Source organism: Babylonia areolata, chromosome 3 (assembly GCF_041734735.1).
Source record: "Babylonia areolata isolate BAREFJ2019XMU chromosome 3, ASM4173473v1, whole genome shotgun sequence".
NCBI lineage: Eukaryota > Metazoa > Mollusca > Gastropoda > Neogastropoda > Buccinidae > Babylonia > Babylonia areolata.
This window is the reverse complement of record NC_134878.1, coordinates 27,743,084-27,757,868: the sequence shown is the minus strand read 5'-3', so window position 1 is coordinate 27,757,868 and position 14,785 is coordinate 27,743,084. Positions and strand designations below refer to the sequence as shown.

Here is a 14,785-nt window from a genome sequence, read left to right as displayed (position 1 = left end):
CCCCCCCAAAAAAAAAAAAAACAACAACCCAGACTACATGTGCTGCCCCTCACTGAAGAAATGAATCAAGAACAAAAACAGGCAGGTGACAATGGTAGATTTAAGAACTACAGTGGTACCTGTGGGCAGCAGACCACAGGTGCTGTACTCAGCAACCACCCTCCTCATCATGAGGCGTGTCTTGATGTGTCCCAGGTTGGGCGGAGTCCTCAGAGACACCCCCACCCCCTCCAGTGTGTAGGCCGTGTCCGCCTCCAGCACCAGATGGTCCACATTGATGTTCCTGACACACACACACATCAAACACAGATATATATATATATATATATATATGATTATCCATTGTTAAAAATGTAAGAATTGTTATTCAAAAACAGGTTATTTATCCTGTATCTTGATATCTTCCGTTGATCCATTTGAGACACACACACACACAGACACACACACACAGACACACGCACACAGACACACACACACACACACACAGAAACACACAGAGAAACACACAGACACACACACTCACCCTGTGGCCAGCCCTCTGACGGAGAAGTCAGAGCACTTCATCATGGCTCTCTGGGCCTTGTTCTGACACAGGGCGCGGGGCGTGCGCCCCTCCTTGTTGACCACGCCCCCATCCGCCCCACAGAACACTAGGGCGTCTGTCGTGTCCGTGTGGCTGTTGTGAACCGCGTAGTGCAGGGGTGTTCGCCCCATCTGTCATGTTGTCATCATTACATTGTCAATAACTATGATCACTACAGTGTCGATAATTATGATAATTAGTGTCCATAATTATGATAATTACATTGTCAATAATTATGGCTGTTGTGCACCGCGTAGTGCAGGGGTGTACGCCCCATCTGTCATGTTGTGGTCATTACATTGTCAATAATTACGATCATTACATTGTCGATAATTATGATCATTACATTGTCGATAATTATGATCATTACATTGTCGATAATTATGGCTGTTGTGCACCGCGTAGTGCAGGGGTGTACGCCCCATCTGTCATGTTGTCATCATTACAGTGTCCATAATTATGATCATTACATTGTCAATAATTATGTCTATTGTGCACCGCGTATTGCAGGGGTGTTCGCCTCATCTGTCATGTTGTCATTACATTGTCCATGATTATGATCATTACAGTGTCAATAATTATGACCATTACAGAGTCCATGATTATGATCATTACAGTGTCCATAATTATGATCATTACATTGTCAATAATTATGGCTGTTGTGCACCGTTAGTGCAGGGGTGAACGCCCCATCTGTCATATTGTGATCATTACATTGTCGATAATTATGATCATTACATTTTCAATAATTATGATCATTACATTGTCAATAATTATGATCAATACACTGTCGATGATCATTACATTGTCGATAATTATGATCATTACATTGTCGATAATTATGATCATTACATTGTCAATAATTATGATCATTACATTGTCAATAATTATGATGAATACATTGTCGATAATTATGATCATTACATTGTCAATAATTATGATCATCACATTGTCAATAATTATGATCATGACAGTGTCTCCACCCACCCACACCCTGTCTTCCCTCTCCCCTCCCCCTCGCCCCGCCCTCCCCCCACGCCCTGCGGACTGACCAGGTCAGCAGCATTGGGGTCAGCACCATAGGACAGCAGCAGCTTGACGGCCTCAGAGTCCCCGTGTCCTGACTCGTAGTGCAGGGCGGTCATACCTCCCTCGTCAGCCACGTTCACGTTGGCGCCACGACCCAACAACAGCTCCTGGATCACGTAGTTACGGCCCTTGGCCGCCAGGTGGAGTGGCGTCTCTCCGTTCTGCGCACAGAGGGAGAGAGGAAGGAAGGAAGGAAGGAAGGAAGGAAGAAAAGCAGGCAGGAATCAGTCAGTGTGTGGAGGTATTGAATTACAATACAGCCAGTCAGCCAGTTATGTCAAATTCTTTTAAGCAATAACAAGCAATTCTTTTAAGGCAATCAATTAACCTTTTAAGGCAATCAATTAACCAAACAAACAACCAAATCTTCTTCTGCGATCAATCAGTTAGTCAGTTAATCAATTTTACTTCCGCGATTGACCAATCGAATTGTCAATCAAAATAAATTCCTCCTCTTCTTCTGTGAAGGAGGGCAACTCCTACGTTCACTTTGTTGGGTGTGTGACACATCCATACTCACTCACTCACTCACTCACTCTGTCAGTGTGAGACGAACAGACAGGCCACACACCTCATTGACACTGTTGACACTGGCGCCAATGTCAAGGCTGTCGATGAGGTCACCTGTCTTGCCCGCTTCCGCTGCGACAAGGAGACGCTGCACCGCTCTCTCCACAGTGTACCTCGATGCGCGAAAAAAAATAGTGCCTTTATCCGTGTGAGTGAGTGAGTGAGTGAGTGTGTGTGTGTGTGTGTGTGTGTGTGTGTGTGTGTGTGTGTGTGTGTGTGTGCCTTTCTAATCTCACCCCTTCCTTTCCGTTCCTACCCCGACCTTTTCCAGTCCTGCCCCAATCCTTTCCACACCAGCCCCATGAACTGTACCATGTCGCATCTAACAGTGATGTTTTATACATTCATTCTCTTCTGCTACTTTTTTTTTATACTCCAGTAAGATATGATGTATGTCTTATTTTATTTTTTATACTATGAACCAAAATGAACTATGCTCAACTGATACCTGTATGTTATCATATGTTCATTGTTTACACACACACACACACACACACACACACACACACAAACTGATACTGTCCTGTTTTTAGATTGTTTTCCCAGTCTGTCTTACACTATTTTTTTCTGACCCTCCCCCCACCTCCCCCTCACTCACTTGCAGTCACTGGTATTCCTGACCCCTCCCCCCCCCCACCTCCCCCTCACTCACTTGCAGTCACTGGTATTCTTGACCCCTCCCCCCCACCTCCCCCTCACTCACTTGCAGTCACTGGTATTCCTGACCCCTCCCCCCCACCTCCCCCTCACTCACTTGCAGTCACTGGTACTCCTGACCCCTCCCCCACATCACCCACCTCACTCGCAGTCACTGGTATTCCTGACCCCTCCCCCCCATCACCCCCCTCACTCACTTGCAGTCACTGGTATTCCTGACCCCTCCCCCCCACCTCCCCCTCACTCACTTGCAGTCACTGGTACTCCTGACCCCACCCCCCCACCCCCCTCACTCACTTGCAGTCACTGGTAATCCTGACCCCTCCCCCCACCTCCCCTCACTCACTTGCAGTCACTGGTATTCCTGACCCCTCCCCCCCAACACCCCCCTCACTCACTTGCAGTCACTGGTATTCCTGACCCCTCCCCCCCACCTCTCCCTCACTCACTTGCAGTCACTGGTATTCCTGACCCCTCCCCCCCACCTCTCCCTCACTCACTTGCAGTCACTGGTACTCCTGACCCCTCCCGCCCCCCACCTCCCCCTCACTCACTTGCAGTCACTGGTATTCCTGACCCCTCCCCCCCCAACACCCCCTCACTCACTTGCAGTCACTGGTATTCCTGACCCCTCCCTCCCCCCCCCCCAAAAAAAAAACCCCTCACTCACTTGCAGTCAATGGTATTCCTGACCCCTCCCCCCCCCCCCAAAACCCCCCTCACTCACTTGCAGTCACTGGCATTCTTGACGATCTGACGAACGCGCGGGAAACGCCGACGAGCCGAGGAGGCGGTGGACAGCCCGGTGCATGTGTCCTCAAGCCGCAGCCTCTGGTGCAGCTGCACCCTGGGTGAGGGCAGTGTGGGCGGGGCCAGGTCCTCCTCGTCAATGTCCTCGTCCACGGCCACCGCAACCAGCAGGTCGCTGAGGTAGGTCCGCTGCTCCACGCCTCGCCCGCCCTGCAAGGCGGGTATTCCGCTTACAACAACGACAACAACAACGACAACAAAGACAGCAGCAACGATAACAATGACAACAGCATCCTCATTCATGGAACTTCCATCGCGAATGATGAAGACATCAGTGACTCCAGAGATGGGAACGCAGCCCAAAAGGCAGACGCAAAAATGCGGCCGCACTGTGTAAGTCAATATCAGAAGACAGGTTTCGCCTCCTCTCTTTGCGGGATTGACGCTTCTGGTCGAGGTCCTGAAGACACCTACCTCTCCTCAAACGCCACAACTCCCTTGTGGACAGCCAGTCACCAGGCACTGAGGTCAGTGGTGAGGGTTCACCACCCGGGGACGGGGATGCTGCAGGCCCTGAGGGAAGCTTTCAGGCAGTGCTTGAGTGCTTCAGCAGGTCTTCCCATGTTCCCTGTGCCAACAGCCACCGCGGTAAAGAAAAGGATCTCGTGGCGTCCATTTAGACATGTCCAATTCGTTGATGCTGGTTTTTCGTGAGGAGTGTTTGAACGCACTAATCTCTGCTTTGCGAAGCACTTCTGTGTCGGAAACTGTCCTCCCTTGAATGCCCATGACCTTACGGAAGCATGTGAGGTGGAACAGATCCAGTGCTCTGACGTGTTTCCTGGACAGCGTTCATGTGTCACAGCTGGAAAGCAGGCAGGTGATGACAGCTGCCTTGTAGACTGTCAGCATGGTGTTCGGTTTGACGGCGAGATCATCACTACACTACTATCATATCAAAGTCATTATCGTCGTCTTCTGACGTCGACTTCCCCGTCATCATCATAATCATCATCATCCTCATAATCATCAGCAACAGCATCCTCCTCCTCCTCTCCTCCTTTTTCTTCAACACTGACATGAGTCTTTTGATCAATTTTAACATGACCACAAATGACCGATGAATGCAATTTTCCGATCATGTGAAACATGGTCATGAAGTACCACCACCACTACCACAACGACCACCACCTCCACCACCACCACAACCCCACTACCATCACCATCGTCATTATCACCAACGATAGTCTTTATGTTACGTCAAAATCAGGCAACAAAGAAATGAGTAACCACACAATCAAAGAACCATAAAATAATCAGATATTACAATATTCTCTTATCATGAACATACCTAAAATTAAGTTACACATAGAGCTGTGCTTGTTTCAAAATGAGCACCAAATAACATGATCATCAGCTGAGCTCTTCAGCGGTATTCCTATTTGTTACACGTCAACACTAAAATAATTTTACTGACATGCTCATCTACAAGTGAAATTCCAATCAGGTCAACATAACTATGGAACAGTAGAAGACTGCAAAGCCGATAACTACGTGTTATTTTCAATCAAATGAAAGATATACGCGGCAAAGAAAACATATCAAAGCACGCGCACGGACAAAGAAAACAAAACAAAAAAAAACACAAAAAAATTGTAACGTTTCCATGGAAACCAGACAAAACAACTATTCTTTCTGTACAATATCAGGGTAGAAAACAGAACACCAAAAATGAGCAAAAACTGTAATCCAGGAATTGAATCGCCACACAGGTGAAGAAGCGAAAGACCAGTGAAAAACAAACATGTTTGTGACGAAACAGACAGGACTGACAAACAAGACGTAAGCAGCCAGACAACCCACACACAACTCTGTGCATGAAGAAGAGGGGAGAAGAGATGAGAGGTGCTGGGAGAAGTGGGGAGAGAGGGGAGAGGTGCTGGGAGATGAGGGGAGAGAGGAGAGGGGAGAGGTGCTGGGAGAAGAGGGGAGAAAAGGGAGAAGAAGGGAGAGGTGCTGGGAGAAGAGGGGAGAAAAGGGAGAAGAAGGGAGAGGTGCTGGGAGAAGAGGGGAGAGAGGAGAGGTGCATGGAGAAGAGGGGAGAGGTGGAGGGAGAAGAGGAGAGAGAGGGGAGAGGTGCTGGGAGAAGAGGGGAGAGGTTCAGGGAGAAGAGGGGGGAGAGGGGGGAGGTGCAGGGAGAAGAGGGGAGAGGTGCAGGGAGAAGAGGGGGGAGAGGTGCAGGGAGAAGAGGGGGGAGGTGCTGGGAGAAGAGGGGGGAGGTGCAGGGAGAAGAGGGGGGAGGTGCTGGGAGAAGAGGGGGGAGGTGCAGGGAGAAGAGGGGAGAGGTGCAGGGAGAAGAGGGCAGAGAGGGGAGAAGAGGGGAGAGAGGGGAGAGGTGCTGGGAGAGGAGGGGCGAGGTGCAGGGAGAAGAGGGGAGAGAAGGGAGAGGTGCAGGGAGAAGAGGGGAGAGGTGCAGGGAGAGGAGGGGGGAGGTGCTGGGAGAAGAGGGGGGAGGTGCTGGGAGAAGTGGGGAGAGAGGGGAGAGGTGCTGGGAGAAGAGGGGAGAGATGAGAGGGGAGAGGTGCTGGGAGAAGAGGAGAGAAAAGGGAGAAGAGGGGAGAGGTGCTGGGAGAAGAGGGGAGAGGTGCAGGGAGAAGAGGGGAGAGGTGCAGGGAGAAGAGGGGAGAGGTGCAGGGAGAAGAGGGGAGAGAGGGGGGAGGTGCAGGGAGAAGAGGGGAGAGAGGGGGGAGGTGCTGGGAGAAGAGGGGAGAGGTGCAGGGAGAAGAGGGGGGGAGAGGGGGGAGGTGCAGGGAGAAGAGGGGAGAGAGGGGGGAGGTGCTGGGAGAAGAGGGGAGAGGTGCAGGGAGAAGAGGGGGGAGAGGGGGGAGGTGCAGGGAGAAGAGGGGAGAGAGGGGGGAGGTGCTGGGAGAAGTGGGGAGAGAGGGGAGAGGTGCAAGGAGAAGAGGGGAGAGGTGCAGGTAGAAGAGGGGAGAGAGGGGAGAGGTGCAGAAAACTCACAACAGCACTGACCTTGAAGAGGGCGACCTTGAGGACACCAGACTGCAGCGACACCACGGGGCCGGAAGTCACCTCCTCGGTGAAGAGCACTGACGTCAGTTCCGCCTTCAGCTTGCGCATGCCCGACAGGTAGCGCTCCACAAAGTGTGTGAGTGCGGCCAGAAAGGCGGCCACCGCCTGATAGGCCATGGACAGCGTGGCCATTTTGTCTGTCCGCTCCGAGAAGTGGATGAAGGCGATGTCGTGGGAGGAGATGTGCCGGGACAGACGGGCCTGCAGCAGGGACGACAGCCGGAGTCTGGTCTGCAGAGAGAAGGCCGCGCACAGCGCCGCGCTCAACGACTGGCTGAAGGGGCGGGGCCATGGGAGGCTATCCGCGCGGTCCCACACCGACTGCAGTGGCGCCACCTGCAGGTCTCGTTCCGTCAGCAGGTAGATGGAGACCTCCTCGCCGTACGTGGCTCCCCGCACGATATGCAACGCGCGCTCTACCAGGCGGTGCGACACGGTCAGCGTGCCCAGCGACCCCAGCACGCGCCGCGAGGTGTCCGCCATGTCCTCCCCCACCAGCCGCTCGTCGGTCACCTCACGTAGCGTCTCCAGCAGCAGGCGGCTGGCCGTCAGGGTCCTCCCCTCCCTCAGGTCGGGGTCCTCGGGCCCCACCTCCCCCAGGTCCAGCACTAGCTGGAAGCCCAGCGAGGCTGCCAGCCGCCAGCACTCCATCGTCACCCGCGCGCTGGGGGAAGTCAAGGTCAGGGGCTGCACGCGCGACCCCAGCTCGAGGGGCCGGAGGAAGATGTGGTCTAGCGGAAGGCTGAAAGTCAGCGGGGAGTCACTGGCAGTGCCCAGCTCCACGGACAGCGGCAGGGAGGTCATGAACTGAGCCGTCAGTCTGCCGTGCGTGGTCAGGAACACGTGACCATCCACCGTCACCAGCTGCACGCGCTCCGTCACCGCCTCCTTCACCATCACCCCGCCCCCCCTCTGGTCCCACCTGTGCCACACGCCCACCACTGTCTCGGGGTCTGCCTTCAGCACCTCGCCCCGCTTTATCACGCTCCACGCCCCCTCTTCGCCCCCAACACCCCGCCTCAACACCAGGTAGCGCTCCGACGCCTTGCGCTTGGCCAGGTCAGTGGAGCGAAGCCAGCACCACAGGGAGGACGGCAGGTCGGCCTGACCCAGCAGCCAGCAGTGACCCGAGAAGGTCAAAGCTGTGGTCACCGCCCGCACGTACCCCTCCGTCACGTGACGGCCCAGCGCGCGCAGGAAGGCGCGGAGGAGTGTATGGGGTGGCACCATCTGGCGACCCTCCTGTTGACACAGCATCCTCAGCGTGTGGTGGCTGGCCTGAGGCAGGGCCACCGGGAAGCCCAGGGCGCGGGTCAGGCGGCGTGTGGAGCTGTCCAGGGAGGAGGACAGGTGCCGGGCTCCGCCCTCCCACTCTCCCACCGACTGCCCCGTCCGCCGCTCCTCCAAGAAGCCGTCCGCCTCCACCTCGCCCACCTGCCACGTGCCCTCGGGGGGACAGAAACAGTACAGGCTGAGGGTGAGGGTGGAGCCCTCTACACCAAGCCCCGCCCCCTCCGGCCCCAGCACCAGTCGGACCGCCAGCCTGTCCAGGCCCAGGTCCAGGGGGTGCAGGGCCACGTAGCTGTCCGCCACCCGCTCCACCTTCCCCACCACCTGGGTCCGGATCAGCGTCATCAGGGCCGTGACGTCACGCAGGAAGGTCAGGCTATACCAGTCCACGTCCAGCACCACGCCCGTGTCGTCAGCCACCTCCACCAGCCTCACCCTCTGCCTCCCTCCTCCTGCCCCAGCCCCCATCAATACCTCCTGCACCACCACCGGGCTCTCTCGCCCTGCAGGGTGCTGCTCCGTCATCTTCGGGCCTGTGTGGACGGCGGGTGGCAGGGTGTGGCCGGCAGGGGGCGCTAGACGGGACAGGTCCTCCCCGGGGGGCTCCATGCTCCAGAATGCGGCCCCGTCCCCCGTGCTGACGTCACTGGGAACCGCCGTGTCGCCCTGGTCACTGAGGTCTGTAGCCAGTGAGGACTTGACGCCGCTGGTCGGGGAGTTGCGGCCCGTGCTGCTCCCCCCGTCCCTGTCCGCCCCCTGCCCTTCCCGGGCCCCCACCTGCTGGCCCTGTCGGTCTGCTGTTTGTGCCGGTCCCCTCTCCTCCTGCCCGCCACGCGCCGTGCCGAACAACCTGTCCACCTGTGAGAGCTTGGGTTGTCCCCCCTCGTCTGCCCCCTCCCCTGCCCCCCCAGGCGGCGTGCCGTGCTCCCCGTCAGTCGTCACGGGCACGTCCACCGCCTCTTGCACCTCCATGGTCCTGGACTGGTCCTCTGCTGCCTCGCACGTGTCTCCGCCAAAGTCAGGGTCGGGGTCAGGGTCAGGGGTGAGGGCCTTGGGCGGGGGGTGGGGGAAGCGGCGGAGGGGATGAGCGAGCGAGGTGAAGAGGGTGTGTGCCAGGCTGAGGAAGACGTACATGTGCAGCAGATGCCCGTCCCACACCACGCCGCCCTCCCCGTCCAGACTGAAGTACCACATGACTCGGGGCTCCAGGGGCAGGTCCAGCTGACCTCTCCACACCGGCACCTCCTTCACGAACTTCACCACCACCGCCTTGAAGTCCGCCAGCACGCGCCGGACGCCCTCCACGGACTTTCGGTTGGTGAGCAGGGCCAGGTCCTGCAGCCAGCCCAGGCAGCGCGTGATGACGTCAGCAAGGCCAGCCAGGAAGGGCGCCCCCTCCTCCCCGGCCAGAGCCAGGATTAGGCGGCGCTGCAGCAGGGGGTCGGGGTTCGAGTCCACGCTGTTCCAGTCGATGGTGATGTCCAGGGGCAGACCGTGTAGCACGGCAAGCTGGAGGGATGGAGGAGGGGGTTAGGTGTCTGTCTTCTTCAGGGGTCCTCATACACATACACACACACACACACACACACTCTCTCTCTTTCTCTCTCTCTCTATATATATACACGTGTGTGCGTGTGTGTGTGTGTGTGCGTGTGCATGGTGTCCCACACCTACCCGACGTTTATACTCAGGCAGATCACTGGCTACCAGGCGCTCCCTCACGAGCCACGTGCTGGTCAAGGTCAAGGGCATCATCCCCGTGGTCACCTTGAACCCCGCGAACCCGTCTTTCACCTTGCGCCGGCCAACCCGGATGTAGTCGTGCAAACGGTGGCCTTGAACTATGACCCTGGCCTCCTCGTCGGAGGTGTCTGGGATGCAGTGGATGGTGATTTTGTCGATGGTTTTCCACTCCTCCGACTCTGGCTGGATCTGCACATGTCGTTAGCATCGTTTACTGCCGGTGACATGTAAACTGGTCAGTGAAGGGTCATCTCTGTGGTCAGACAGCTTACGGGTCAGGCTGTCAGTGAAGGGTCATCTCACTGTGGTCAGACAGCTTACAGGTCAGGCTGTCAGTGAAGGGTCATCTCTGTGGTCAGACAGTTTACAGGTCAGGCTGTCAGTGAAGGGTCATCTCACTGTAGACAGACAGCTTACAGGTCAGGCTGTCAGTGAAGGGTCATCTCATTATGGTCAGACAGTTTACAGGTCAGGCTGTCAGTGAAGGGTCATCTCACTGTAGACAGACAGCTTACAGGTCAGGCTGTCAGTGAAGGGTCATCTCACTGTAGACAGACAGCTTACAGGTCAGGCTGTCAGTGAAGGGTCATCTCACTGTAGTCAGACAGCTTACAAGTCAGGCTGTCAGTGAAGGGTCATCTCACTGTAGTCAGACAGCTTACAAGTCAGGCTGTCAGTGAAGGGCTGTAACCTCACTGTGGTTGGTACCTGTCCCCCTCACCTCAGTGTGGTACCTGTCCTCACCTCTGTGTGGTACCTGTCCCCCCTCACCTCAGTGTGGTACCTGCCCCCACTCACCTCAGTGTGGTACCTGTCCCCCTCACCTCTTCTGTGTGGTACCTGTCCTCACCTCTGTGTGGTACATGTCCCCCTCACCTCTGTGTGGTACCTGCCCCCCTCACCTCTGTGGTACCTGTTCCCCTCACCTCAGTGTGGTACCTGCCCCCCTCAGCTCTGTGGTACCTGTCCCCCTCATCTGAGTGTGGTACCTGTCCCCCTCATCTGAGTGTGGTACCTGTCCCCCTCACCTGTCCTCACCTCTGTGTGGTACCTGTCCCCCTCACCTCTGTGTGATACCTGTCCCCCTCACCTCAGTGTGGTACCTGTCCCCCCTCACCTCTGTAGTACCTGTCCTCACCTCTGTGTGGTACCTGCACCCCTCACCTCAGTGTGGTACCTGTCCTCACCTCAGTGTTGTACCTGTTGACCTCATCTCAGTGTGGTACCTGTCCCCCTCACCTCAGTGTGGTACCTGTACTCACTTCAGTGTGGTACCTGTTGTCCTCACCTCAGTGTGGTACCTGCCCCCTCACTTCAGTGTGGTACCTGTTGTCCTCACCTCAGTGTGGTACCTGCCCCTCACCTCAGTGTGGTACCTGTCGTCACCTGTCCTCACCTCAGTGTGGTACCTGCCCCCTCACCTCAGTGTGCTACCTGTCTGATGTGGTATCTGTGCTCACCTCAGTGTGGTATCTGCCAAGCACGGCCCTGCACAGCACGTGGGCCGTGAGCCAGGTGTCCTCCACAGCCAGGTCTGACACACAGGTCTGCATGTGGTGGGGGTCCACCTCCACCTCCCGGCCCAACACCCTCCCCCCCATCACGTCCCGGGGCAGCAGGGACTCGGGGAAACCACTGGCCTGGGGGTGCTGCGGGATTGGAACATCCACATCACAGCTTTGTCTTCTATCTATTGTGAGATAAAGGTACAGACACATCACAGCTTTGTCTTCTGTTGGGGGATAAAGGAACAGACTCATCACAGCTTTGTCTTCTATCGATTGGGGGATAGAGGAACAGACTCATCACAGCTTTGTCGTCTATCTATTGGGGGATAAAGGAACAGACACATCACAGCTTTGTCTTCTATCTATTGGGGGATAAAGGAACAGACACATCACAGCTTTGTCTTCTATTGGGGGATAAAGAAACAGACACACCACAGCTTTGTCTTCTATCTCTAGGGGGGTAAAGGAACACACCCCCTCGTGTTTGCATTGTTGACATGGAGAATGCAGTTTAAATCATGTGTAACATACGACAACATTTCTTTACACACACGAAGGGATTTTTCTCTTCATTTCACATTTCTTTCATACGCGCGATGTATGCACGCATTTACACACACACGTGTGTGTGTGTGTGTGTGTGTGTGTGTGTGTGTGTGTGCGTTACTCACGGCAATGAGGTAGAGGTCGAGGTGTGACAGTCGCTCTGTGCCGTAGTCCATGGACGTCCTCCACTCCTCGTCCCCAACCCGGCACAGTCCCAGCATCCCCCGCGTCCTCACCGACAGGAAGGGCGTCAGGGCCCGCAACTCTGACAACGACTCCAGAATGGTCTCCCCTTGCACTTTCTGCAGGAGGAGGGCGGCGGTGTCGGTGTGGCCGAATGCCAGCGCCAGGTCGAGCGGGGAGGCGTGGGAGGTGTCGGGGGTGAGGAAGTCCAGGTCGGGATCCGTGTCCAGCATGGTCTCCACCAGTGTGTTCAGCCCCTGGGCACAGGCATGCCTGAAGAACTCCCTCTTCTGGGCGACGTCAAAGGCGGGCCGCAGCTTGGAGTAGAGGTAGGTGGCCAGGTCTGCCTGCTTCTTGCGGACGGCGTGGCGAAGGGCGTCAAAGCGGGTCATGTGGCTCAGCATCAGGAAGAGCGGCGCGCGGTGCGGGCGGGAGGCCAGCTGCATGGAGCCCAGCGCGTGCTGCAGCAGCTCGAGGGAGGCCCCGGCACGTGCCCATGACGTCAGGCTGTCCAGCGGGTGGGACAACCCCCTGGCGGGACCCCAAGCCCTGCTGGTACCACAGACACAGGTCGGGGCGGGGCTTCCACTTCCTCGGAGTCTGCCACTGCAGAAGGCACGTGCGACCTTCAGGCGTGTCCAGCACGCGACCCAGCACAGCACGCGCTCCAACGTCCGAGCAGACGGAGAATCCCGCCTCCGTGCGGTGCCGCTGGAAGACGTTGCGGCCTTTACGGTTGAGGGGCAGGTCTCGGCCCTGCTGGAAGGCCTTGGACCAGCCCAGACACAGGTCCAGCAGGCAGAGCAGGCACCAATACGTCGTCTGCAGGTGCTCGTGGTGCAGCTTCTCCGCGAAGCGCAGGCCTTGGAGCAGCGGCTTAAGAACGTGGTGGTGGCCGTAGGCAATGGCGGAGGTGGCCGGGATGAGGCCATCCCTGTCCTGGGCCTGCAACAGCTCTTTCCCCGCCCTACCCGATACCAGCCGGATTATCTCTTCCTGCCCCGTCTTGGCCGCCAGGTGCAGGATACTCTCCCCTGTCGCCTTCAGCCTCCAGGTGGCGGGACTGTGCCAGCCAATCAGGTGGCGCGTGCAGGCCACGTGACCTCCACGGATGGCCAGAGCCAATGGGATCATTCCTCCCACCTGGTGGAGAGATGATGGTGTGTCAGGTGAGGTCTTGCTGTAGCAAACGTCACTGCCATCACCACTCCCTCTACCCACTGTCATCGTCGGTCTTTGTACCACACGTCACTGACATCACCACTCCCTCTCCCCACTGTCATCGTCATCATCATCAGTCTGTCCCTCTTCCCCACCTTTCTTCTCGCCTTACTTGTCTCTTTCTTGTTGTTGTTGTTGTTGTTGTTGTTGTTGTTGTTGTTGTTGTTGTTGCTGCTGCTGCTGTTGTTGTTGTGTGTGCGTGTGTGAATACACAAACACAAACACCCATACCCACACATTCACACACACACATTAAAAACACACATCGACACAGATAGCCCCCCAAACACACACACTCTCTCTCTCTCTCTCTCTCTCTCACACACACACACACACACACCTCGTGCTCCAGCAGAACGTTGTTGTCCAGTTCAGGCTGAGCGTCCACCAGTTTGAGGAGGAGGAGGAGGGAGGTGGGGCAGCCATGCCGGGCACACAGGTGTAACAGGGGGTAGGTGGTGTAGTCCTCTAGCATCACGCTGATCATCGATTCCTGGGCCACCTGCATATACATAAAGTAATATGATATATATCATACTATATATGATATGGTATGATATATGATGTAATGTAATGTAACATAATGTGAGTAATATATCCTTTGATATAAATCAGAAGAAAAAGAAAAATGAATGAAAGACTGAATGGATGAATGAACGAACGAACGAAAGAACGAAGGACGAACGAATGAACGAATACATGAATGAAGACTGATGAACAATGAAGTGACGGGGACCAAGGGAGAGAGCCCTCTCAGGCTGTGTCAGTGGTGTGAGTGAGAGTGCGATGGTGATTGATCTCCAGCATACACTGGAGAGAGAGAGAGAGAGAGAGAGAGAGAGAGAGAGACAGAGACAGAGACAGAGAGACAGAGAGAGGGAGAGAGAGAGAAAGAGAGGCACAGAGAGAGAGAGAGAGAGATAGTTAGGTAAAGAGAGACACAGAGAGAGGGGGTTGTGACTGACCTCCAGCATACAGCGGGCGGCCCTGTCGTCAGCTCGGCGGATCAGGTTCTGGATGGTCATCTCCCGGGACGGGCAGCACGTGGTCCTCACAAGGTCACCGTGACCTGGCTCCCCGCACTGCTCGTTCAGCATCAGCAGCCGCTTCATCCACCCCTGGGTCTGCACCTGGAGGGAGGGGGATAGCAGAGGGTGGGGGGTAGGTGTGGGGGGGGGGGGTTAAGTGATTGGGTGCTGTGCTGCTTTACCCTTGTGTCCGACTGGCGTTCTTGGCTGTGCCTTTATCTTAATTGCTTTCATTCCTTTTTGCCGCCAGCCACACAGTACACCGTAATCCACTTCACTGAACACCCCACCCACACCCCACCCCACGCTCCACCCCACCAAAAACGAAAAAAAAAAAATCAAATTACACAATACTCTGGACTCCACAAAACTCACGCTACCTAAATCCTCATTAACTCAATCCTTCACCCACAGAAAAACAGATCTGTACCACAGACTTGACAAAGCCCCCCCCCTCCCCCCACCTAAATCCACATTAACTCAACATCCTCCCCCCTCAACAGAAAATACACCCACATCACGAGACA

The 14,785-nt window shown here is 55.7% G+C and overlaps 1 protein-coding gene across 1 annotated transcript in view; it reads right to left on the bottom strand.

Moving 5' to 3' along the window:
• LOC143279908 (uncharacterized) overlaps window positions 1–14,785 on the bottom strand; it is a 94,760-nt gene that overhangs the window by 21,685 nt on the left and 58,290 nt on the right. The window contains 12 exon segments of the mRNA XM_076584231.1: window positions 120–283; window positions 524–714; window positions 1,636–1,833; window positions 2,244–2,355; window positions 3,627–3,859; window positions 6,680–9,538; window positions 9,704–9,961; window positions 11,233–11,421; window positions 11,952–12,872; window positions 12,874–13,152; window positions 13,571–13,732; window positions 14,196–14,360. Coding sequence (XP_076440346.1) covers window positions 120–283; window positions 524–714; window positions 1,636–1,833; window positions 2,244–2,355; window positions 3,627–3,859; window positions 6,680–9,538; window positions 9,704–9,961; window positions 11,233–11,421; window positions 11,952–12,872; window positions 12,874–13,152; window positions 13,571–13,732; window positions 14,196–14,360 — 5,731 coding nt within the window.